Source organism: Sebastes fasciatus, chromosome 15 (genome assembly GCF_043250625.1).
Source record: "Sebastes fasciatus isolate fSebFas1 chromosome 15, fSebFas1.pri, whole genome shotgun sequence".
In the NCBI taxonomy this organism is placed as follows: Eukaryota; Metazoa; Chordata; class Actinopteri; order Perciformes; family Sebastidae; genus Sebastes; species Sebastes fasciatus.
Window position 1 is genome coordinate 16,018,108 of NC_133809.1, and position 25,025 is coordinate 16,043,132.

Genomic DNA, 25,025 nt, shown 5'->3' on the forward strand with positions numbered 1-25,025 from the left:
TATATTTCTGGGAGGTATATGGTTGAGTTGTGATAAGGGTTGCGTTAAGGGTTGGTTTTTATCTACTTTTTAACTCCGGATGGATATGTGGGTTGTAAATAAACTTGGGATGCTGTTCATATATTTAATTTGGGATGTAAATAAATCTGGGATAGTTTATATATTATATTATATTATCATTCTTTGATATTTAAGTTATTAGAGGAGAAGTGAGAAAGGGGTAGGGAAATATAAGTTTGACTTCTACCTACTCCTTTTCAGACACTATTACTCTTTGTTTTGTTTGTTATTATTTTGTATCTGTTTTTTATTTATTTTTATGTTTGAAATAAAGTCTTTCATTCATTCATTCATTCATTCATAACATGTATCTGGCGCTTAAATACTGCTGATATGTATGCATGTGTGCCCATGTAAATGATATAACTATATATTTGAGCATTTGTATGATGATTGTATTTTTTTTTTTGTTATGTGTGTTTTTTTTTGTTTTTTTTCCTTTGTTGTTGTTTTTTTTTTTAACTCTACTCTTCTTTTTGTCATTATTATTATTGTTATTTCTTTTTCTTGGTTTTGTTTTGGCTCTGAATGTTGAGGTTGTTGTACTTGACTTAAATACTTGTTGGGTTTGTCTGTAAGCTCATCTACTTAAAAGTTGGTTTATAGACTGTTGTAATTACAAACAGAGGATTGCATATATGAAAACAGCCTTGAAAAAAAGGAAGAAAAAAAAGTATAAAAAAAACAAAAAACTGCTGATACAGTATTAGAGAAATGACTTTATTATAAATTATAAAAAAAAAAAAAAACATTTTTATTTTGACAGCATTAACCGGAAGCTGGGTGTTTGTTATTGTTTGTGAACTTGACATGTGGTCGCCATCGTCATCATCTGTACGCACGGCGGCGACAGCAGCTCCTGGATCGGCCTGGACGGGTATATCCCATCGCTATTCTCTCTCTCTCAATGCGAAGAGAGAGAAAAACACTCACAGAGAGCAGCAGAATATCGGCCATCTCCTGCAAGAAAGTCCCTCTGGAAACCCCGATGGATTAATCTGATTTATCTGCGGTAAGCACGCTGTTTTTCCTCCCTTTCCTGTGTTGAATTTCAATTTGGTGCACCCTCCGCCTCGTCTCCTATTTTTGCACTGTGGAGATAAATAACACATTGTGGGGTCGCTGAGATGAAGCTATAGTGTTTCCCTCCAGTCATCCTGCAGATGTAGGTGCGTGTATTTGACACTTTGGGTAAAAACAGAGTATTGGTGGTGATTGTGTGGATGATGTTTTTGCAGTGCTGTGATTGTGGAGAGAGGAGCTCTTGTGTTGCAGCAGCAGCAGCAGAGGATGGATGGATGCGCTGCAGAGCAGAGCAGAGCTGACCACTGAGGCCATCCACACACACATGATGATAAACGCCACAATGGCCTGCAGACAGCCTCCTATTGATTCACCCCCAAAATAATTGTGCAGCCATGCTGTTAAATATCCAATTAAAGCTGTCCCTAATCGGGTTATCTGATGTGTCTGGAGGTGCAAGCCATCCATCTTTGCTGGCAAAAACACCAATGATGATGAATATAATAGAATAGAAAGCTTTATTGTCATTGTATTAAATACGACTAGATTCACAGTTGCCACTTCTAGTCAGTGCTTTAAAACAAATACTTGACAAGACTAAACGAGTCAGATAAAACATGTAACAGGTAAAACACACACACAGTTATAAAGCAAATAAAACAGGTAAAGTAGATGTGATGAATAAATGTAAACAGAAGTGTTACACTAGAAGTATAAAATATAAAAATAGATGTAATGTAAACAGAGGTAATTGCACTTGTAAAATAGGTAGAGTAGATGTAATAAATAAAATGTAAACAAAGTATATATTGCATAGATAAATGTATTCACATTCAGTGTATTAATATTGCACAGATTTATTGTTATAAATCTAATGATATCTATGAATCTAAATGATACATAGAGTGTGTGTGTGTGTGTAGCTGGGAGCCTCTGTTTTTTTATCCATGTGCAATAAGTTAGCCAGTATAGTTGTGTGTTGGTTTTGCAGCCTGAAGCTCTGAGTATTCAAGCCTGTCATTGGGCCATGAATAGCTATACACAACTGGCGTGCGTGATGTGTATGAATTTTGAATGAAAAGGAGTTTCATATTATGGTTCATGGACCATATATATACATCCCCCCCTCAGGCCCTCTGTCCTTACAGTTTATAGCCTACTTATCACACACATAAGCTGCTACTTGTGACTTTTAAGTATCACAAAGGTGAAACATTTAGCCCAATAAGGGGTTAATTGATTACTTTGGTTAAAGCAAAAAATGTGTTCATTTGCAAGATGTCTAGTAATTGTTTGACTGTTTTTGTGTCAGTCAACAAATATCACAGGAGGGCTACAACTTACTGATTGTATTCATTTACAGTGACAACAGTTGATTAATCCATTTGTTGATCAACAGAGAGTTAACAAGCAACTGTTTTTTTTTTTAATAATTGATGTATCATTTAAGTCAGTGTAGTGGAGGGTATACATAGGTATACAAGCTCTACTCACCTCTTTTTCTGTCAGTTTCCAGACCCACCTATCAGCCAAAAAGCCATTGGAATATACAGGAGAGTATACCCAATTCCTCTTCGGTAACCTACCTATCTACCTGGTAGTACACCCACCTCATCAACGACCTCTACATTAGTGATTTGAGTCATTTTTGAAGCAAAATTGCCCAACTTTTCATTGTTTCACCTTCTCAAATATGACTGTTTGCTGATTTTCCCCGTCTTTTCATGATTGTAAACTGAATATCTTTAGGTTTTGGACTGTTCATGGGCTTCGATGGGCATGTTTCATATGTGTTCTGATATATTGCAGACTTAGTTGATTAATTGGATACTCGTTTGGTACAACATATCCATCCTGGTGTCGCAGAGAGTCCTAGCTGACATATTCAAATGTCTTGTTTTATGCGGCCAACAATCTAGGGCTGCAACGATTATTTTCTCGATTAATCGATTAGTTGTTTGGTCTTAAAAAATGGTGAAAAATGTTAATCAGTGTTTCCCAAAGTCCAAGATGACGTCCTCAAATGTCTTGTTTTGTCCACAACTCAAAGATATTCAGTTTACTGTCATAGAGGAGTTTAGGAACCAGAAAATATTCACATTTAAGAAGCTGGATTCAAAGAACTTAGATTTTTTTTTTTTTAAACGATTACTCAAACCGATTAATCGATTATCAAAATAGTAAATAGTTGTAATTTAACAGTTGACAACAATCAATGTTGGACTGTTGATCAGACAAAACAACTCATTTGAAGACACCACTTTGGGCTCTAGGAAATTGTGATAGACCTGTTTCATTGTCTAATCGTTTAATCGGATATTTGTTTGGTTCAAAATATCCATCCTAGTGTCGCAGAGTCTTAAATGACATATTCAAATGTCTTGTTTTATGCGGCCAACAATCCAAAACTTCAAAGATATTCTATTTATAATGCTATAAAACTGAGAAAAGCAGCAAATCCTCACATTGGAGAAACTGACATTAGATCTTTTTTGGGCAATTTTGCTTAAAAAAGTAACTTCTCAAAATAGTTGCCAGTGAACTTTTTGTCGATTGGATCTACTAATCGATTTAATCAACTAATCGTTGCAGGTCTACATACTGTATTGCACTCTAGGGCTGCAACTAATGGTTATTTTCATTGTTGATGAATCTGTCGTTTATTTTCTTCATTAATCGATTAGTTGTTTGGTCTAAAATGTCAGACAACCAATCGATTAATCGTTGCAACTCTTTGTTGGACTGTTGATCAGACAAAACAACTCATTTGAAGACACCATCATGGGCTCTAGGAAATGGTGATGGGCATGTTTCATGTGTTTTCTGATATTTTACAGACTAATTGATTAATCAGATAATCGTTTGGTTAAAAAAATATCCATCCTGGTGTCCCAGAGTCTTAGCTCACATATTCAAGTGTCTTGTTTTGTGCAACCAACAATCCAAAATCAAAGAGATTCTGTTTATAATGCTATAAAACAGAAAAAAAGTGACAAATTGGCACATTTTTGGCCTTTTTGCTTTAAAAATAACTTCTCCAAATAGTTTCCAGTTGACTCTTTGTTGATCTGCTTATTGAGTTAATCAACTAATCGTGCAGCTCTACATACAACTCACTCAAGTGTTATTCAGCTCTACCAGAAAGCTTCCAACCTCCGTTGCCGGAGACCCACCACATCATTATTTCCAGTGGATTCTTACATCGACCATTGCCCTCCACTGGCACGAGATCTGGAAAGAACAGTTTAAAACCCCCAGTACAGAGTGACAAGCAGAAGAATCTGCTCCTGTTTGTGGGGAAAAAAAGAGAAAAAGTTCACGTTTTTCTAATTTTCTCCCATTTGGAAAATCTTCATCTACTAACTAGGCCCAACTCTCGCTGACTGAATGGGCATTTACAATGGGCTCAGTGATTTAACAACATGACTCAACACACTTAACTGTGAACATTGTGACACCAAAACACAGCCACGTACGTACTGTATGAAGCTCAGCTGTGGGTTTTATAACCAGCTCTGTTCAGTCAGTACATTCAGTAGAATGCTTTGAAAGCCTCCACACTGCGTCGCATTGTGCTGATAATCTTGTAGCAGGGTGAAATGTGGCCATTGTCTTGTTGTTGATACACTGAATGAACTCAGTTGTCTGACACAAGCAAATATTGTAACTATTCAGAGAATGGCAGCCATAAGGAGGAGATTGTCAAGAGTTGTACCAAGTCCAGCGAACACAGGAGCGAGTTTCATACGCACTCAACAGAAAATGATCCTCTTTTACGTCATTCCTTTGTTGAATGAAACAGAAAGTTGTATTTCGGAGTTCAATAAGGTCGTTGCGAGTGTGGCAGCAGTGGGAGGGGTGTGGGAGGTCTGACCTTGTTTTGTGCCATGTCAATGATCTGAGTGTAAAGGGACCCCACACACTTCAAATTGAACAGAGCTGTCCTGTTAAAGGCCGTGTTGAATTGCAAAATGATTGTATTCTGGAGCGATTTGCAAGTTCATCAGGGTTGAATAATGAAGGCTTTCTTAGATGGAGTGATGTTCAGCACAATTTGTAAGTCAGATTTCAGATTGAATAGTGTGTTCTCATTGGAGCTGAGACCAATAGACTTATTTTAATCTTTTCAGTCATTTTTCAAGCAAACATTTCTTCTAAAATGTCAGAATTTGCTGCTTTTCTTTATCATACATGATGGGGTTTGGGCTGATGGTCAGATAAAACAAAGCATTTTTCTGGAAAATTTTAATGGCCATTAAAAAAAAAAAAAATTCAGATATTTTATAGACCAAAAGATTCATTGATTAATCTTGAAAACAAAGCGATTTTTTAAAGACTTTATTTTAGACAGAATAAGCGTGGACCGTGAAAACAACAGGAAATACAAAAGTAGTTCCACATTTTAACAATTTGATAATTTGAGACCAGTGCATGCGAGACAATAAAATGATAAAGTAAAAACTACATTAATAAAAATAACAAAAATAGAATAAAATTATACAAATTAAATACAATAAAATAAGTAATTAATAAAACAACAATAACATGGAATAAAATGATACAAATTTAAATACAATAAAATAAGTGATCAATAAAATAACAATAAAATAAAATATACAAATGAAATACAATAAAATAAGTGATTAATAAAACAACAATAACATAGAATAAAATGATACAAATATAAATACAATAAAATAAGTGATTCATAAAATAAAATACAATTTTACAACTTAAATACCATAAAATAAGTAAATAAAATAATAACCATTCTTCATCAAAGGCCTGGCTAAATAGGTAGGTTTTAAGTTTATTGATCACCAGAGGGGAAAATTCACATTTTATAGCAGTACAAGAAACAGTACAGTCTATTTCAAATAATGAATCAGTTATCAAAAGTGTTGTTGATGAATTGTCTGTTGAATGAATGACTATTTCAGCTCTATAATGAATCAACACCAGTGTTATTTATTATTATCTCAGTTCACATGTACCGTTTTTTCAGGCCGCACATCTGTCTGTTTCTCAGGCCTGACAGGCTGACTCCTGTGTAATCCATCAGTCACGCTGCGTGACCCTGACATGTCTGTCCTTTCTAATTTACTATATTGATCTCGAAGCTTCTCTATAAATGGCCGAGTATCTCATTATGGCTCCCAGCTCTCTGTGCTACTGTAGATGATTAACACTCGTGCCCGTACAGCATCAAAATAAAGGAGGAAATTAATTTCCAGTTGATCCCCTCAGCTGTGATTGATGTAGTAGCACTAACCCTGTCCTGTTAGTTTGTGCTCAGATAATATTGGCGTCTTCATTTCTTTTCATTCTTCACTTCCTGCTGTGAAGGAATCTCGCGACACATTTGACAAAATACTATTCAACAGATCTTGGCCAGACATCAAAGTCACATTTCAGACTGCATCTTGAGCCGATCAAGATGAGGAGATTTAATGTGATAGCTCTGTCTGTCTGTCTGTCTGTCTGTCCTCCCGTCCTCCCACTCCTCCACGTCTCTGCCTTTTGATATTAACTGTTACAACACACCACGTCGCTACGATCCTGTCCCCATTGAACCTTCCCCATCACGCCAGCGTGGTCCTCTCCTCTTGGAGGCAAGCTGTTCATTTGGGTCTGAAAATAGCGTGATGAGTGTTCTCGCAGGCTGAGGTGGTCATGCGATACCCAGGCCGTGCCACAGAAAGGAACAAGCCCCACGGCTGCGATGCCATCATCTGCAAGTTGTGCTAAAAGTACATCCAGTAACTTCAGTCACATCACATAGTGCACACAGATATGATTCATATGCAAATGTTTACTAGGAGAGTAAAAAAAACAAAAAACAATACCACAAAGGGAACATATGTATATAAACAATACAAGATGGCCTAGTTTCTGTGCAGCAGAATGGCACAGATATGTTAAAGCTATGGTAGTCCCTGGTCTTTTCACTTCAAGAGCAGGAAACCTTTCATAATCCCCACAGGCGGCACGACGACGTGAGACCTCCCCTCATTTACTCTGATCCCTCCAGGAGTGGATCCAGTGCTATTTTCATTTCAATCACTGCAGTTAAAGAGAAAATCCACCAGAAAACCAACTGTTTTGTACCTGTGTTGTCCCCGTCATTTCCATGATTCTGCACCAAAGCTGTCAAGTATTTTAATATGTTACTAACCCTGTTTTCATGGAACAAGAAGCTGGTCTGGACTGGATATCTGTGGGTTATTTTTTGTTTAATTTTCTTGACCAATCGATAAATTATTTGACATTATAATAGTAAATAGGCCTGCAACTAATGATTATTTTCATTGTCGATTAATCTGTTGATTATTTTCTCGATTAGTTGTTTGCTCTATAAAATGTCAGAAAATTATGAATTGAATGTCGATCAGTGTTTCCCAAAGCCCAAGATGATGTCCTCAAATGTCTTGTTTTGTCCACATCTCAAAGATATTTAGTTTACTGTCATAGAGGAGTAAAGAAACCAGAAAATATTCACATTTAAGAAGCTGGAATCAGAGATTTTTTGACTTTTTTCTTAAAAAAATTACTCAAACCGATTAATCGATTATCAAAATAGTTTGCAATTAATTTAATAGTTGACAATTAATTGATTAATCGTTGCAGCTCTAATAGTAAACAGTCTCATTTCTACTCTTCTGGAGTGCCTTTCCCCCTAAATGGAAATTGTAGGTTTAACATGTGTTTTAAGTTAGACTTTTAATATACCCGCTGCTATAGAAGTGCTGTAAACACCAGAAGATAGGAGATGTAAATGTCTTTATGAAGATTATTATTTGCTATTTTAAGGATTACCAGAGAGTCAGAATCAGTCCTCCTCCTCCTCCTCCTCCTCCTCCTCCTTGTATTTCAGTTTGTGGTCTTTGGGCTTATACTGTAATGCTACCGCTGGGTTTGTTTCTTCTTCTGGGTATTTTATGGGGGTTTTATTGGCAGTAATGAATCACAATGATTCTCCCTCTCACTGCAGTGGCTCCGGTCTTCTGTTAATGGAGCAAATATAGGACTGGAGAATCTGAGAGTGCTGTGCAGTGTGCTCTTTTATTTGGTGGGCATGTGTCTTATACTTCCATGTACCTGTGGGCAGCAGGTAACACAGTAGAGATATACTGTATACATGTGCATCACTAAGTAGTTATTTCTTATTGCTGTAGCCGCAAGCACCTAGTCCACAGATAACAACAAAAGCATCATGGACTTTCACATAACAAATGCGAGCACTCCCTTATTTATTTTCCATTTGTCTTAAATATTAGGTGCTTTCGAAGAAGTGAAATACTGATGCAAGATTTTTTCTTTGCCTGTACCCTGTTGCAGTGCTCACAGTGTGCAGCGAGTGACACATCTGTTTGCACTTTTTCTGATGTAGGCATTCGGGTTTCTGGCTAGTAAATGTAAAACAGGCCTGAAGGAATTCGGTCATATACTCTTTAGCTTTCCTTGTAACCATTAAGCTCCGGTGTCCTTCAGGTTTACCTCTGATTCCAGCTCATGTGGGGCTGCAAACTATACTTTCCTAAGAAAAGATACGTTTATAGACATTCACTGTCACCTTTTGGTCTATAAAATGTCAAAAGTTCCCAGATCCCACGGTGACATCTTTAAATGTATTCTTTTGTCTGACCAATAGTCCAAAACCGAAATCAGAGAAGTAGACATGGGACGATATGAAAATTTTATGTCACAATTATCTTGGCCAAAATAATTCACAATATTATCCTGATAATCATTAAAATGTGCTTAAAACTCTTAAAATGACATTAAAACATACTGGAATCACTTTACCTTTTAAGAAACAATAATTTTTTTTATTGCATCACAGGTAGGACACACACCTTTTTTTGAGAAAAACAAACCATCTTAAATAAGGTAATCATAAATCATAAGGTCCCCTGCATAAAGAAAGAATAAATAAATAAAGAATAGCAACATTGTGTGAGTCTGTTCTTTCTTACACGATAATTCCTGTATTTTTTTAATCAGCCTCTTATTTTTCACTTCTCTACCATGATAGCGAGCTGGACAGCTTTTTCAAGTCACTCATATGGCGATATTCACCAGATAAAATCCTATATCGTCCCATCCCTACATAGAAAACCAGGACATTTAAGAAGCTGCAACCAGTAAAACGATTAATTGATGATCAAAATAGTTGTCTTATTATTAATTTTCTATCAATTGACTAATTGTTTCAGCTCTAAATCCAAAGTAATGACACGGTTACCTCCAAAATCATCTGTATTACCTCCGCCAATGCTCCACCGGCGTTGGTTTGTTGGTTTTGTCCGTTTGGGGGATAACTCCAAAAGTCTGAGATGGATTTGAATGAAATTTTTTGGAGGGGTCGGGTGTGGCACAATGAACAATCCATTCAATTTCTAGTTCTCTGTTTGATGCTGCTGGTTATTTTTATACTACATATTGGTTATTTTCACTTAACCTGAACTAATGTTTTGTCTATCATTGGCAAAAACATTTTTCATGAGATGATCATTTTTCTTGTTATGTAAATGACTCTTGACAGAAAAAGAGGCACCAACTGTGTGAGTCGACCAACTTTACGGTTAATGTGAACCTGAATCTTTTAGCTGAGGTCAAGAGCGTTGCGATAGTTTCCCCTCCTTCTCCTCCGTCTCCTGCCGCACTGGCGTTTGCCCCTAGCACCCCCCTTCTCCGTCCACAGCGACTGTAAACAAGTGTGTTTCCAATTAGCCGCATCCGAAGTCAGCTGGCCGCCAGTGCTGATGAAAGACAACAGAGCTGTCAGCTGTCTCCTCCTCGCTGTGGCTTCATGAGCTCGCAGGGCTTAAAGGGGGGCACGGTGAGCCGAAATGTGTATTAGTTTAACAACTGGGTCTTTTAAAAGACGGTAAGGCTCTCTTTTTAATTGGCAAAGCAGATTGCCTCACTCTCTACAGAAACTGGTTTAGCTCTGGGTTAGTGAGGCCAGTCCCCCTCATGAGACTCCGTGTAGAGCCGGGGAGCGGTTTGCTGTTCAGGGTGCATTTTAACTGAATCTGTAGATGGGTGTGTGTGTGGCTCCTTGTAAAGAAAACAAAAATAAAGTGCATGCCAGCTTGTAAACGCAATGGCTGGGTGTAAATTCTTCTCACCATTGTGGTCGTGCAATAAGACGGAACAGTAAACCGTGATAAGTAGTGCTGTTAAATTCTTTTATAGTGTATGTTAAGCTGGATATTCTCTGCATAAAGAATCTTTATCTGTACACATATTTTGCAACAGTGATCACATTATTCATACACTGCAGCTCTGTCACATAACGTTCCTAAGTATAATTAGTAATGGAGTTTAAAGTATCGTGTTTAATTTCAGCCTAATTGAAAGATTTTTCACAAGACTCCCTGTAACTCTCAGAGGAAGCTCTGAAATAATGGAATATTGAATCATAATTTCCCCAACGGAGACGGCTTTTGTGCTATTATTTCACCCACGTACTAATTTCATCTCTGTCTCTTTCTCTTTCTCTCTCTCTCTCCGCCCACAGAAAGTAGAGAATGGGCTGTGTCCAATGTAAGGATAAAGAAGCAGCAAAACTCACTGATGACCGGGAGACCAGCGTCTCACACAACTCGGGGTACCGCTATGGGTCCGACCCGACGCCGCAGCACTACCCCAGCTTCGGGGTCACCACCATCCCCAACTACAACAACTTCCACAGCGGCGCCACACAGGGGGTGACCGTGTTCGGAGGAGTCCACTCGTCCTCGCAGTCTGGGACGCTTCGGTCTCGGGGAGGAACAGGTGAGATTGAAGGAGCTCTTCTGTGAATTCATGTAAAGATGGTTTCAAATGCACGGCAGCTGTTTAGTAACGAATAGGGTTTGACTGGTCCAGGTTTTTAAAGGCTGGAGCTGTGATATATTTTTCCATGTCAAACTATACTTAGACTTGTTCAGCATTATTGCCACTATGGAAAATCCTCTGTCAATGTGTTTAGACCACCAATGTAACACTAAAACTCTCCACTTAGAATAATACAAATTAAGTTATTTGGGTGAAATACCTTTGGGCAGAGCCAGGCTATCTATTACCCCGGTTTCCAGTCTTAATGCTAAGCTAAGCTAACCGGCTGCAGCTTCATATTTACTTCTCCTCTAACTCTCTGCAAATAAGCATATTTCCATAGACTGTATATAAGAAGTGGACGTAGTCACCATGATGTCCCGCTGGTTTGTGGACTGCTGTTTTGAAGCCTTGAGTTTGGCATTTTTGCAGTCGCCATCTTGGTTTTTTGCAACCAGAAGCAACACGAGAGGGTGGGGCTAAGTACAACTAAACCCTGAATAAGACATTTTCGGGTGACCAAAAAAGTTACACTCTGTGAAAGGGTAAAAGCTGTATGAGGAAAACACAGACAACTCCCAGACCGGACAACGCCGTGGTAGCGATCTGTCAATCAAAACGTAGCCATGCCCTAAAGTAACCCCGGCTTTAGGGTCTATTTGACTCGAAATGAGACCATAATTTACTAAATGAACATCATGCTGTATTGAAGAAGACTTGAAACTATCGATTGAGACCATAAACTCATGTTTACAATGTTTGCTGAGGGAATAAATCAAGTGAGAAGTAGGGTCATCTTCTGAAAGACTTCTATACAATCAGACTACTTTTTGCAACCAGAGGAGTCGCCCCCTGCTGGCTGTTAGAAAGAATGCAAGTTTAAGGCACTCCCGCATTGGCTTCACTTCTCACACCTGGAGGTAGCCCATTGAATATTTCCCAAAATGTCGAACTGTTCCTTTAAGACAGGGTGACATTGTAATTCTGAATTATGTTGCTGTCATTAAATGGGGGTCAAATTTCAAACAGATTAATCAAAAGGGAAATAAAACGTCAGTCTAAGTTGTAAAGCTGTAAACTTCTCTGAAGACCACTCACTGTCTGGCCCTCGGCCAATATTCAGTAAAAAGGCTAATGTCTGCTTTGTTAACTGAGCAGCATATGTTATTTGTCTCCACTCTTAAATGAACTCCATCAAGGTTGGAATTTCAGATTATTTTCTCCTTTTTTTCCTCCTGCATTCCTAGTAAATACGCGATTCTTCTCATGTGTGCTGATAAATTCATGTTTCTGCAGAAGATGAATGTCCACGGCCGGAAAGTTAATAGAAAACAGAGCGACCTAAATTATCTCCGCTGCTCTGTGAGGCACATTTCACACGGCCAGAGACATCAGACTTTGTGCTGAATAGTGGAGAAATGGACTTTACAGCCTCTCTAATCTTAAGGTTTTAAAGATACATCTGATGTGTGATGCATAAATCAACAGCATCTCTCGCTTTGATGTAAACTACGTTAGGATTTTATTTTCCCTAGCACAGATAAACACTCTGTGGAGTCAGCACCACCAGCTTGTATGAATAAGAAATTACTCCAGGAGGGCAGCACTAAACAACACATTGTAAAGAGAAGGAAAAACCCCTCCAAACAACAGTTGACTAGGACGGAGTAGTGCAGAAACCTCATCTGCCCTCCCCTGTGAAGACAGTTTGAGGCAGTTTTGGTCATTGTAAGGTGTGTTTCGGAGGTCACTGCATGGACGGTGAAACGCGCACTGCAGCACTGTAGCTCTGACTGTCCAGGACCGATTCAGATCAAATCAGAAAATGAAATCCTTTTACAGTTTCAGGCTTATTAAGAGATACAGGGACTCCAGGGCCGTTCCAAATCACATCAGATAAATTTGATTGGCCTCCCTAATCTAGACCTTGGCAGCATTAACTGTTCCTAGAGGATGCTCTAAATCAGGGCCTCTGTCTTTTTATGTGCCAAACAAGGAGTTCTATTTAGTTGCAGGTTAAACCTGTAATAAGTGATTTTTTTTGTTTTGTTTTACTGATAAAAGCCACCTGACAAATGTATGTTCAATATTTTCTATCCTTTTATCTCCAGTATGTTCACCAGCTAGTCGGCTAGTCGCTAACTGTGTCCGTTTGCAAATTTGGTGTTGAGCAGGTTGCTTATCAAAGCTTTTTTTTTGTTGAAAAGAGCTGCCTGCTGCAACCGAAAACAATATTTGTAGTGAGAGTGATGAAATACACAAGTTGCAGGCTGTAAAACTAAAACAGTGAGCTGAAAGTTGCTAAAATTATTATTATTTATTTTATTATTCCTTTATAACAGACCATTGCTATGTATAACAGACCGTTGCTATGGACGCAGTTCTGATCTCGGACTCTGGAGGACCCTTTTTGTGTCAAATTATTGATTTCTTAAGTTAGTTCCCGTGTAATAAGCGGGATAATGTACAGCGAGCGGGTCATTGTTGTGAAATACACCTCTGTTGGGGTGTATTTCACAACAATGACCGGCTCGCTGTACATTATCCCTTACGTGGATTTGTTATTGCGAGCATCTACTTTCACATTACATCTAGTCATTTGATGCATCGTTGATATAATAATATTGAGTGCAGCTTTAAAAAATTGAATAAAAATAAAACGAATAACCTAAAAATAACTATTTTTAATACACAGGAGGGGAATAAAACAACTACCACCAACTAAATAATGTAGAACAAATTATTCACAATGTCACAGACGTAAGTTATGTAATAACATGCATTTAATAATGTAATATTTACATGTTATAAATTATAAAACAAGTCTTTTTTAGGCATGTTCTGTTGTATGTTATGTGAATTAGTCTGAAAGTAAGACATAGAGTGATCTAAATTGTATCTTGTATACATGTATGGAAAATAAAACAAATTGTGAGAATTTGGAGTTAAAATAAAAGCAGCAGATGGGACGCACGACATAAATGAAGAGGGAAGTGATTCATATTGCCATTACATAACAAGCAGCCCATGTGTGAGACAGATGAACAAACCCAACATTAAAACCACAGTGAGAATCACTCCATAATACTTCATCCATACCATTCACCTCTAACCGCCGCCATGTCGCTCTTTGTTTCCCTGCAGGGGTGACTCTGTTTGTGGCTCTTTACGACTACGAAGCCAGGACCGAGGATGACCTCAGCTTCAGAAAGGGGGAGAGATTCCAGATCCTCAACAGCACGTAAGCGTGGAAACATCTGCATGACAGCATTAAGGGTGGCGGTCGGTCGTGTTTTCCCCCTTTTCTGCTCTTTGTCTGTCGTGAATGTCTGAATGCTGAAATGTTGTTTCACAGACACAGTGGAAACAAGTCTCTCTGTTATAGACCTGACCCTGCTTATGAGCGATATGTTGCATGTAAAGCCTGACAGATTTAATGATAGCTTTCTGACAGTTTGCATCTTAGAAATAAATTATTGTGGTGGAGAAATAGTGACAGGATTGCTCTGCTTTTACACGATGTGTTGTATCATGAAATGACTTGTTTTTAGACGGTGTAAATTGGCATTGATCTTATCCTTGTAACTGAAATTTGAATTAACCTCACTATTTGTGTCAGTAAATATAAACTACAATGATTCTGCAGCTATTGTGTATATTTTCCCCAATTTATCAAAAGAGGATTAAACCGTTTTTGAGGCATATTTGTGGAAACTGCTTCTATCTTCAGGGCATTTCCCATGGCAGCTATTGACTGGCATCTGAGAGCCGGTGTTGTGTTGAAGACCGTTTCCATGCCGATATGTGTTTCCCCTTACATAAATCTGAACCAAACCATGTCCCATTCTTAACCTGACCAACCGCAAAGACATTTTTTCTCCCTTTTTTAATTAAAAAAACAAACATTTTTGACAAACATAAGGGATGACTACATGCAATTTCAGTTGGATTTTAAAGAGATGATTCACTGGAGCTTCAGGGGCCCACGCACTAGAAAAACAACTTGTTTTGTAGTTTGTTTTTGTGTGCTCTCTACTCAGCTCTCAGAGACCAGACAGCCAATACATCTGATCCACTACTGAGTGTGCCTGTCTGCATAATGTTTAAATGGTTGATGTGTTTATTTCAACCTGCCTCCAATTATCTATCTTTCCTTCTCTCCTCAGTGAGGGCGACTGGTGGGAGGCTCGCTCTCTCACTACAGGTGGAACTGGTTACATTCCCAGCAATTACGTCGCTCCGGTGGACTCAATCCAAGCTGAGGAGTGAGTAAAAAATTTTTTATATGAGCACACACGGCAGCTTCATCAGCATATCATAAATATTTGAGCGCTCATCTCACCGCCTACTGTTAACTGTGGCATAGAGGCACGTACAGCCCAGCACAGTACAGTAAGAATAAAAGACAGAACATTTAAAAAAAAAAATGTTTAAACCGGATATTACCCTCCATAGTTTGATTATTTCTTTTTTTCCCTGCAGCTGGTATTTTGGTAAATTAGGCCGAAAGGATGCAGAGAGACAGCTGCTCTCCAACGGCAACGCCAGAGGCACTTTCCTCATCCGTGAGAGTGAAACAACCAAAGGTACTCTCACCGAGCTGCGTCTAACATGCTGACATAAGAAGCAGTTTATTTATAGACAAACTTACAATAAAATCATCACACCAACATATTTAATATCTATGCCGTTGCTCCATATTCACTGACCCAAATCTTTTGCACAATGTGCTTTATTAAAACTTTTTTGCTCCAGTCTACTTGAATCCATCAGTGTCTGTCTTAAGCTTCGGTCATGCTTTCCGCAAGAATGCTACGAGCTGACGTGGAATTGTGTCGAGGAAACGTTGCATCTTTTAAAGTAAAACAAAACGTTGCAGGTTTCTCCTCGCGGCAAACTGAGATTCTCAAATCTCCTCAAAGTTCTCCATTTTCTTCGCCCATCCTCGTCTGCGTAGTTAGAAAAATTTGGATGTACACAGACAGGCGAAAACCTGCCACACGGAATTCCCGTTAAGGGTCTTGTCTGATGGTGTGACGTCACTTTGGCCGTGCGGACACTTGCGACCCTCGCGGATGCTGCAAGCATAAATCACGCTTTAAAAAGTGCAGAGTGTAGGAGGCGCAGAGTGCAAAAAATCCTTACCATAATAACACTACTTTAGGAGCAACAGAAGTCAACGGCGGCTGGCGGTACCACAGTTTTGCACTCTGCGGCTCACGTTATCGCAGTTTTACAAGCGTGTCGGAGAACTTCGGTGGCCTTCAGGTGACGTAAAAACATTAAAAGACTCTCTAGAGCCAGTGTTTGGTTTGTCCGTTCTGAGCTACTGTAGAAAGATAGCAGAGCAACATGGCGGACTCCGTGAAAAGGACCAGCTCCCTCTGTAGATATGAAGGGCTCATTCTAAGCTAACAAAAACACAGCGGTTCTTAGTTTCAGGTGATTAAACACTAATGAAAACATAGTTCTGAATATTATATTCCACTCCTGCTAATAGATCCCCCGAAATGTTACACACTGTTCCTTTAATCGTGTTGTGTCTGTTCCAGGGGCCTACTCTCTCTCCATCCAGGACTGGGATGACGTCAAGGGAGACCACGTCAAACACTATAAGATTCGCAAGCTGGACAGCGGAGGCTACTACATCACCACCAGGGCCCAGTTTGAGACCCTCCAGCAGCTAGTGCAACACTACTCTGGTGAGACGCTGCCACAGTTATGATGGATGTATAAAATGTCCCTGTCATGATAGATCTGCTGTCCCTCCTTCAAAATTACAATGTCATGGTGTTATACTACTTTAACTTCATTTAAAATTCCAACTGCATGTTTGGTCCAGCCAGGGCTGCGGGGCTGTGCTGCCGGCTGATCGTGCCGTGCCACAAAGGCATGCCTCGTCTGACTGACCTGTCCGTCAAAACCAAAGACGTGTGGGAGATCCCGCGGGAGTCGCTGCAGCTCATCAAACGTCTCGGCAACGGCCAGTTTGGGGAGGTCTGGATGGGTGCGTATATCGTTTTGGCACAAAGTGAAGATTTGGACAGCTGTGAACAGAGTTGCAAAACATACTGCATGTGTTGGATCATTCAAAACTAACACCCAGCTAATGTTACCCACAGGGAGGAGCGTTTGCTTTCAGTGATTTCATATAGGAATTTACATCTCTAGTGATTCTCAGTGTCCATTTGGATTGGATTAAGGGTTTTCAACTTCCCATGGGCAGTTAGAACTTGGTGTTTATGGTATTTGTTATGTCTAATTATGTTTCTGTGACATGGCTTTTTTTTAACTCAGTTCAGACATGTGCTGTTTTTGTTCAGATGGGTTCAGTAAAACTTAATTTGTCCCACATGTGTGTTTGAACATGTTGGTACCGCAAACATGGATTAAGTAAAATCCTGGAATAGATTCTTTTTTTAACAAATTTTTCAACTGGAAGCAACTTTTAGTCTCGCTCAGAGCTAAATTTAAGTCCAGAAAACTCAAGCATTATGTTACTCAATGTTAAATGTACATATTTTTTTGTTATCTATTTGCTTTTATTTTTCACTGATACTCATGTAAATGTTTTTTTAGACTATCCTATCAAATTTTATTAAGATAGTTTTGAAAAGTTGGATAAACTGGTTTCATTTATTTTTCTATATTATTGATACTTTTATTTTTATAGATTTTAATTGTATTTTTATGACCGTTACCTTGTGTTTGTACAACCTCCAGCCTCTATTTGTTGCCAGTTATCTGCTCTACACTTTATTTAAACTAACTCAGGCGATAGAAAAGCGCAAGGTAACTGATAGGTAACTTCAGTAGATTTCAGTCACACATTACTTTCATGTGCTTTTATGTCCTTCTATTCTTCTAACATTTCATTTTGTCAGACTATGCATCATATTTTTCAAATGGTTAATATCTCACATAGAAAATAAAATACCAGTCGCTATCCTCGGGAGAATTACTCTTGAACAACCTCTTTTTTTTTTTTCCTGTCAGGCACGTGGAACGGCACCACCAAGGTGGCGGTGAAGACTCTGAAGCCCGGCACCATGTCGCCCGAGTCCTTCCTGGAGGAGGCTCAGATCATGAAGAAGCTCCGACATGACAAGCTGGTGCAGCTCTACGCCGTGGTGTCCGAAGAACCCATCTATATCGTCACCGAATACATGTGCAAAGGTAGATGCTATTTTAAACTGACACTTTAAAAAAGACACTATGAATATTACATGCATGCATTCGTGCATACACCTACACAGTATGTACATAATTTATGTATCTGCATGGACAGTGCAGTATGTGTCCTACTTCATAGCATATCCTTGTCACTATACTGTATCAAACACAATTTATTATCAGTGATACAAACACAACTTGTGGTTGTAAAAAGAAAACAAATAGATCCTCAGTTACCTCAGCAATATCTGACAAATAAAAGTGTGAGCCAAGTGTAACACATGGCAGGTATCCCAGAGTTGATGTCACATTAGCTGCAATGTTTTACTTCAGTTTTGAGTTCAGATCTGTTTGCTGAAGATAATACGAGACAACAGATGCTAACTCAGTTTCTTCTGTTTGTTTTTTTAAGGGAGTTTGCTCGACTTTCTTAAAGATGGAGAAGGGCGAAGCCTCAAACTGCCAAATCTGGTGGACATGGCAGCTCAGGTACGCTGCTGTGAATAGTCTGAAATGTCTATGCTGAACACTGTGGTTTCTTTACCAGAGCACTCTGAAAGAGATTGTTTTTTTCCTAAGAGCTTTATTTACTTTAATCATCTCCAGCTGTTACCAATTTATTTATTAGAGCTCAGTGTTACAACCATTTCCATCTTGATCTTAAGCCAGTGTTTACAGTTTCATTAGGCAGTCTGTTATTTTAGCAGGCCAAGATGGCAGTATTTCAAAAGATTGAACTTGTGATTTTTAGTTAGTGATTTAGGATTACTGTTGGTGGGACACCGCAGTTATTCTATTCTGAAGCTGTAATTCATCACTTCCTGCGAGTCGATAAGTAATCATACCTGACACTGGAGTTTATTTTCCAAATCTATGAACTTTCAGTTAAGAGATTATCCCCTCTATTGCAGCCCCTTTTTTAAAGCTCATATAATGTCTGTAAATCTATGTACAAATCTTGTTCAGCACAGATTTAATCGCCTTGAAACTGTTTTAGTGATATGATGTTCACTGAAAAAAAATAACTCCATTTCCCAGGTGGCAGCAGGCATGGCATATATTGAGAGGATGAACTACATCCACAGAGACCTGCGCTCTGCCAACATCCTAGTCGGAGAAAGTCTGGTGTGTAAGATCGCTGACTTTGGTCTGGCCAGGCTCATCGAGGACAATGAATACACAGCAAGACAAGGTAGGATGGCTGGGTTGGGTTGCACCATAGGCGGTATATAAGAAGTGGACGTAGTCACTGTGACGTCACCCATTGGTTTGTGGACAGCTGTTTTGAAGCCTCGAGTTCGGCATTTTGGCCGTCGCCATCTTTGTATTTGGCAATCAGAGGTGACACGAGAGGGTGGAGCTAAGTACAACCAAACACTGCATAATAATACTGCGACCAAAAGGTTTATAATTAACTTTCATGAACTGAAAACACACTGTGAACGCCCTAAAGCATACCCTGCTTTATGGTCTATTTGACTCTGAATGGGACCATAATTTACTAAATGAACATCATGCTGTATTGAAGAAGACTTGAAACTAGTGATTGAGACCATAAAGTCATGTTTACAATGTTTACTGAGGTAATAAATCAAGCGAGAAGTAGGCTCATTTTCTCATAGACTTCTATATAATCAGACTTCTTTTTGCAACCAGAGGAGTCGCCCCCTGCTGGCTATTAGAAAGAATGCAAGTTTAAGGCACATCTGCATTGGCTTCACTTTTCAGACCCCGGAGTTTCCCACCGGGTTGCACCAGCTTTTACTAAATCCATCATTAAGTTTTTGTGTAAAATCCTTCCAGAGTTCTTCCTAAACAACTAATGGCCAGTTTCAAACTAGTGATTTGCTAAATGGGGTTGCACCATTAAACCTTAAGGACGGTCCAATCAAAAGCATTCAACTATGTAAACAGGAAGTCACTGTAGCATCACCAGCTGTAGCACAACTTCTTAAATACCAGTTACAGAAGAAATAGTAAATAAAATAGTAAACATAAGTATGAGTTTGTTTTATTTATATATGCATATATGGAGGAATGTGCGTATCAAGAGGTTAGCAGCTAGCATGGTGGCAATTAAGGTACTTACCCATAGCACCCGATTGCTGCAATTTGCATCAAAAACCAGAGTCATAACTCATAACCAAATCTGAAAACACAGACCTAATACACATATTTTTAGATTCAGTATGACTTGCGCTTCTCGAGGATATCATTATCTCCATTGCGAGTAAACATCCATAAATCAGTTTAACTCTCTATCTTTATAAGTCCAGAACTTGCCTGAGAATCATCACATTTTTAAGTTTTCTTCAGTATTAAAATAATCCAGTGATAGTTGTAAGTACATCCATGCGTACTTTGCAAACAAGAACTGCTAATAGCTAATTCGGCATACATTTAATTTGCAAAAATATAAATAAATGTAGGTTAATACCAGTGCACATGACTGACACTATTTGGTCTGATGCTGTTAAACAGCATTCTAATCACGTGTCCAGTCAAATGTGACCATATTTACTCATATATGAGCAAGCTGACAGCTAACGTTGCCAGCACATGGTGCAACATTAAATATTTAGTCACAGCTAATATATACTTCACAACTACTTGTGTAGCCTTTTACATTATAAAACATTACATTTACATTTAAAACATTGTTTTAAATTAGTGATGTGTACATTTCCACTTAATAAGCACTTATGTTATAACTAGGCTAACAGCTGCAGCCACCGTTTAAAAGGGAACTTGTTTAATCTATTGGTCGCAGTCTGGAAATGCATGTTTATTTTGCAGGACTTTATTGGAATAGAGATTAAATTGTGACTTGTGTATCTGTTCTTTAGTATTCTCTTAGTCCCCCAACCACAGGATCTTCTGAAAACCTCAACGTCAGAGGAAAAAGTTGGCGGGCTGGCAGGCGACTTATTCCATTTAGTTCATTCCAAGATACATTTTAGAATAAGTGCAGTAAATGAGCAGGAATTCGTCTCGGTGACACCAGTGGAAAAGAGAAGCACATGTGGTTGTAGCATGGCACAAAGACAACAGAATATCACACTGTGTACAAGGGCACAGTGCAGGATTTAGGACAGAGCACATGTTATGCCCACATATCCATCTGTTACTGTGTATCTCATTGGAAGGACGAGGAATAAGTGGCCCTACCCTGAAACACTCAAACGCTGTTTTCCCCCTGATTGTTTTGGCAGACGTGAACTACAGCAGGAGGACTCTCAGACTCCGTTAGTCACTATGTCAACATGTTCAGTCACTCATTTGTTACTGATTTAAATATTTACTTGTTCAACTTGGGCCAAGTGCAAACCGAGACGGAGCGAGATAATGGAATTGTTCCGTTTTTTCCCTGGTGGGATGTTATCACGTCCTCATGTCTCTGCACTAATGAAATCACAGATGAAGGAAGACATTCACACAGAGGACACTGACCTACTTTCTCCTTAGGTTTCGGTAAAGTTTGTTGCTTTATTTCTCTACGTGTTTGACAATTAAAAATCACAAAATTTCTTTTAGGTGCAAAGTTTCCAATAAAGTGGACTGCTCCTGAGGCGGCTCTCTACGGGAAATTCACCATCAAGTCGGACGTGTGGTCGTTTGGCATCCTGCTGACGGAGCTGGTGACCAAGGGCAGAGTGCCCTATCCAGGTGAGAGTGTGCAGCTTCGTGGATTATATAATCACTTCTCAACTCCAGGAGATTGCTTATAATGATTAATGCAGAGTGCGTGAGAGCGTTTGAGTCTGCTGAGACACCAGCCATGGTTCTGTATGCTAAAAAAAAAAAAAGAGCAGCATGTTGCATAATGTACATTATATTGTGCATTATGCAGAGCAATGTTCCCAGAAGACTGTGTGAACACGTGAAATCTATTTGTTCTTATCTGCTATTCACATTTTGACATTATATCTTTAGCATTTAAATGAGTTAAAGAAAAACAGAAAAGAAGAAAAAATATTATAAACTTAATAGGGTGGAAAATAACTGTTAATACTCTTATTTCTGTATATGAGTAGTTCTTTTCTTGTACTTCTACTGTTTTAAGCACCTTTTAAAAATCTGGCCCTGCACATCCACACGTTGGGTCAACTCTATGTACTAAAAGGAGCCCTAACAGATGAAACAAAACTAAAATTAAATCAGCATTAAATCCTGTTTATTCGTCTCATACACAGTAGGGCTGCAACTGCTGTTGTTTTCATTATTGATTAATCTGTCGATTATTTTCTCAATTAATCGATTAGTTGTTTGGTCTATAAAATGGTGAAAAAGCCCAGGATGACATCCTCAAATGTCTTGTTCTGTCCACAACTCGAACATATTCAGTTTACTGTCATATAGGAGTAAAAAAAGAAACTGAAAATATTCACATTAAAGAAACTGGAATCAGAGAATTTTTACTTTTTATTCTTAAAAATGACTCAAACCGATTATCCGATTATCAAAATATTTGGCGATTAATTTAATAGTTGACAACTAAACGATTAATTGTTGCAGCTCCAATACACAGTACAGCGTGTCCTGAAATGTACTATAGAATAAAATATTTTACAAGAGAAACAATAAAACAGTATGTTCCCAAAATAATCTAAGCTCAAAGGTCCACTTACTAGCTTTTAGAGCTTTTAACAGCACTTTTAGTCTTTATTCTGCATTCACTCTGAGCTTGAATGGTTACATGCATTCAGTTATTCTTTCTGCTGTTGAATGTATGCAGAATCCTCATGCACTTTTTTTTTAATTAAAGAGTTCATGAAGGAGGCAGTTAAAGTGAGACTGTGATGTGAGGTTTGTTGTTATTGGATTTGAGCTTTCAGCCACATTTGTCTTCATTTCTCCTCTCTTCTCTCTCCAGGCATGAACAACCGCGAGGTGCTGGAGCAGGTGGAGCGAGGCTACCGGATGCCGTGCCCGCAGGACTGCCCCTCGTCCCTGCATGAGCTCATGGTGCAGTGCTGGAAGAAAGACCCGGAGGAGAGGCCCACCTTCGAGTACCTGCAGGCCTTTTTGGAGGACTACTTCACTGCCACTGAGCCTCAGTACCAGCCAGGGGATAATCTCTGAGCGCCGCTGCCCCCTCATCTCATGTCATTTCACCGGCTCTCCACCAGAGAGAGCCAGACTTCACCTCTTCTCTCTCATCCTGTGGCCGTAACAATTCAAAGCTCATTGACTGACTTCTTGACTTCCAAGCTTCAGACAAAACAGGGACGGCTGCTGCTCTGACAGCATACTGACTATCAAATCAAAGGATGTTTCGGAGGCGGGCGCTGAGATGAGGATTTGAGGAGTTAAAAATGACTGCCATGGATGAACGAGATGAGTTGTGTTGTGTAACTTGTATGTAGTGTAAATATGAATTGCTTGTTTACTTATCTCTTTTTTGTTTCATTTTATATTACTTTTGATATTTTGGAAATGTGTGGATTTTTTCTTTTTAACCCAAGGTCAAAGTTATTTCAGATTTACGGCTCGTAGAAAAACCGTGTGAGGCTCACAGTTGGTAACAAAATCGTGACATAATAATTGTAGGAATGGTAATAGTTAGATATCGTGGACCGAAGCATCTCAGAAATTTTTCTGGGAGTCCACTGACCTTTTTTACGAGGTGAATATAAGGATACTGCTCTCCTCTTCTCAAGGAACTTAGATGTACTATAACACCTGTTCTTGCCTTTTCATGTTTAGTAATACTCTTATAATGTAAGGGAATGCCTTCATGCTTTCTACACACTAACTTAGTGCATCATGGACTCTTCCACTCAAACTTGTATGGCATCTGCACTAATATTAAGTGCATTCATCGCATTTCAGCTTCAGCCAATGATTTCTAGATCGGCTTAAAGTGACTTTTAGTTCAGCTTCTTGTAGTTGAAAAGGAGGCTGACGTTCTCTCCAACTGCAACCATTGTTCGGCTGACTGCTTATTATACTGGCAATATTTTAAAATGTATGTTGCATAATTGTATGGCAGCAGGCTGTGTAAGAACTCTTGTCTTTTTCGCTTCAACAGCCAAACAAACAAACAAACTGCCACTTACACGACGGGAATGAAGGAAGTGACCTGTGTTTGTCCCTCCATAATGTGTATCTGGGAATAACATGTTGTTTACGAGACCAAACATGTTTATTTCACTGTATTATTTTGCTAAGCATTTCAGCCACAGTCTTACGTGTTGTTAAGATTACATAATTCTGTGATTTTTTTATTTAATTTTTTTTCCCCAGGGAAATCTGCAGCTCTGGATAACATGTTATCACCTTTCTCTCTGTGTGCATTCCAGGACAAAACACCATTTCTGTGCGTATTTAAGTTGCTTTTCACGGGGTGGAAAAGTGAGCAAATACTCGTTTTTGCATCACTTAGTTTGCCCTAATTCAGTAGATATACAGAACATGTTTTGGGTCTCTGCATTATTTATTGTCTCTGTCTGTTACTTGTACACATCTGGTTTTGAAATAAACAAATCTTGCCACCACCGTACTGTGGACTCACCACTTTGAAACAATTGAGCACTTCATCATCAACTGGTTTTAACTTTCTCCAGAGAACATGCAGCACTTGGTAAAACTGACAGCATCTGTACATATGTATATATGTACTTTCAGCTGAAATGACCTAAGTTTGTGAGAGTGATTGAGTCGTTGTGGTTTTCCCCTCAGGCTGAACTTGACACAAGTACAACATGACTGAACACAGTATATGCAAATCATTTTCACCTGGCAATTGCAGAGCAGTCAAAAAGATAGTGGGGCGATCTTTGACGTAAAACCTGTTTAATTGGCGTTCATTGTACATTGTTCTCATCATGATTTAGCTTTTGAATTGTTTGGAATTTCTGTTCTGACTAAAACTGACTGTTTTTGTGGTATTTTGTTTGATTATAGCCTCATTAGTCATTTGAGAATATAGCTTTAATGTATCA

General features: G+C 38.8%; 1 protein-coding gene across 1 annotated transcript; it reads left to right on the forward strand.

Annotated features, from left to right (window-relative positions):
- The first annotated feature begins 896 nt into the window (after positions 1-896).
- On the forward strand, positions 897-24,580 carry fyna (FYN proto-oncogene, Src family tyrosine kinase a). The gene is made up of 12 exons (XM_074660525.1): positions 897-1,072; positions 10,610-10,866; positions 14,053-14,149; positions 15,075-15,173; positions 15,391-15,494; positions 16,461-16,610; positions 16,751-16,915; positions 17,905-18,084; positions 18,494-18,570; positions 19,120-19,273; positions 21,616-21,747; positions 22,955-24,580. Exons 2-12 carry the CDS (start codon positions 10,620-10,622, stop codon positions 23,161-23,163), a joined length of 1,614 nt encoding a protein of 537 aa, XP_074516626.1. The 5' UTR covers positions 897-1,072; positions 10,610-10,619; the 3' UTR covers positions 23,164-24,580.
- The last annotated feature ends 445 nt before the right edge of the window (positions 24,581-25,025 follow it).

What these genes read in the sequence shown, in the direction of transcription:
- fyna (XM_074660525.1), top strand. Translation starts at nt 10,620, where the DNA reads ATGGGCTGTGTCCAATGTAAGGATAAAGAAGCAGCAAAACTCACTGAT. An exon ending in GTTTGGGGAGGTCTGGATGG is followed by an intron (nt 16,916 to 17,904) that starts GTGCGTATATCG and finishes TTTTCCTGTCAG; the next exon opens with GCACGTGGAACGGCACCACC. An exon ending in TGGTGGACATGGCAGCTCAG is followed by an intron (nt 18,571 to 19,119) that starts GTACGCTGCTGT and finishes TCCATTTCCCAG; the next exon opens with GTGGCAGCAGGCATGGCATA.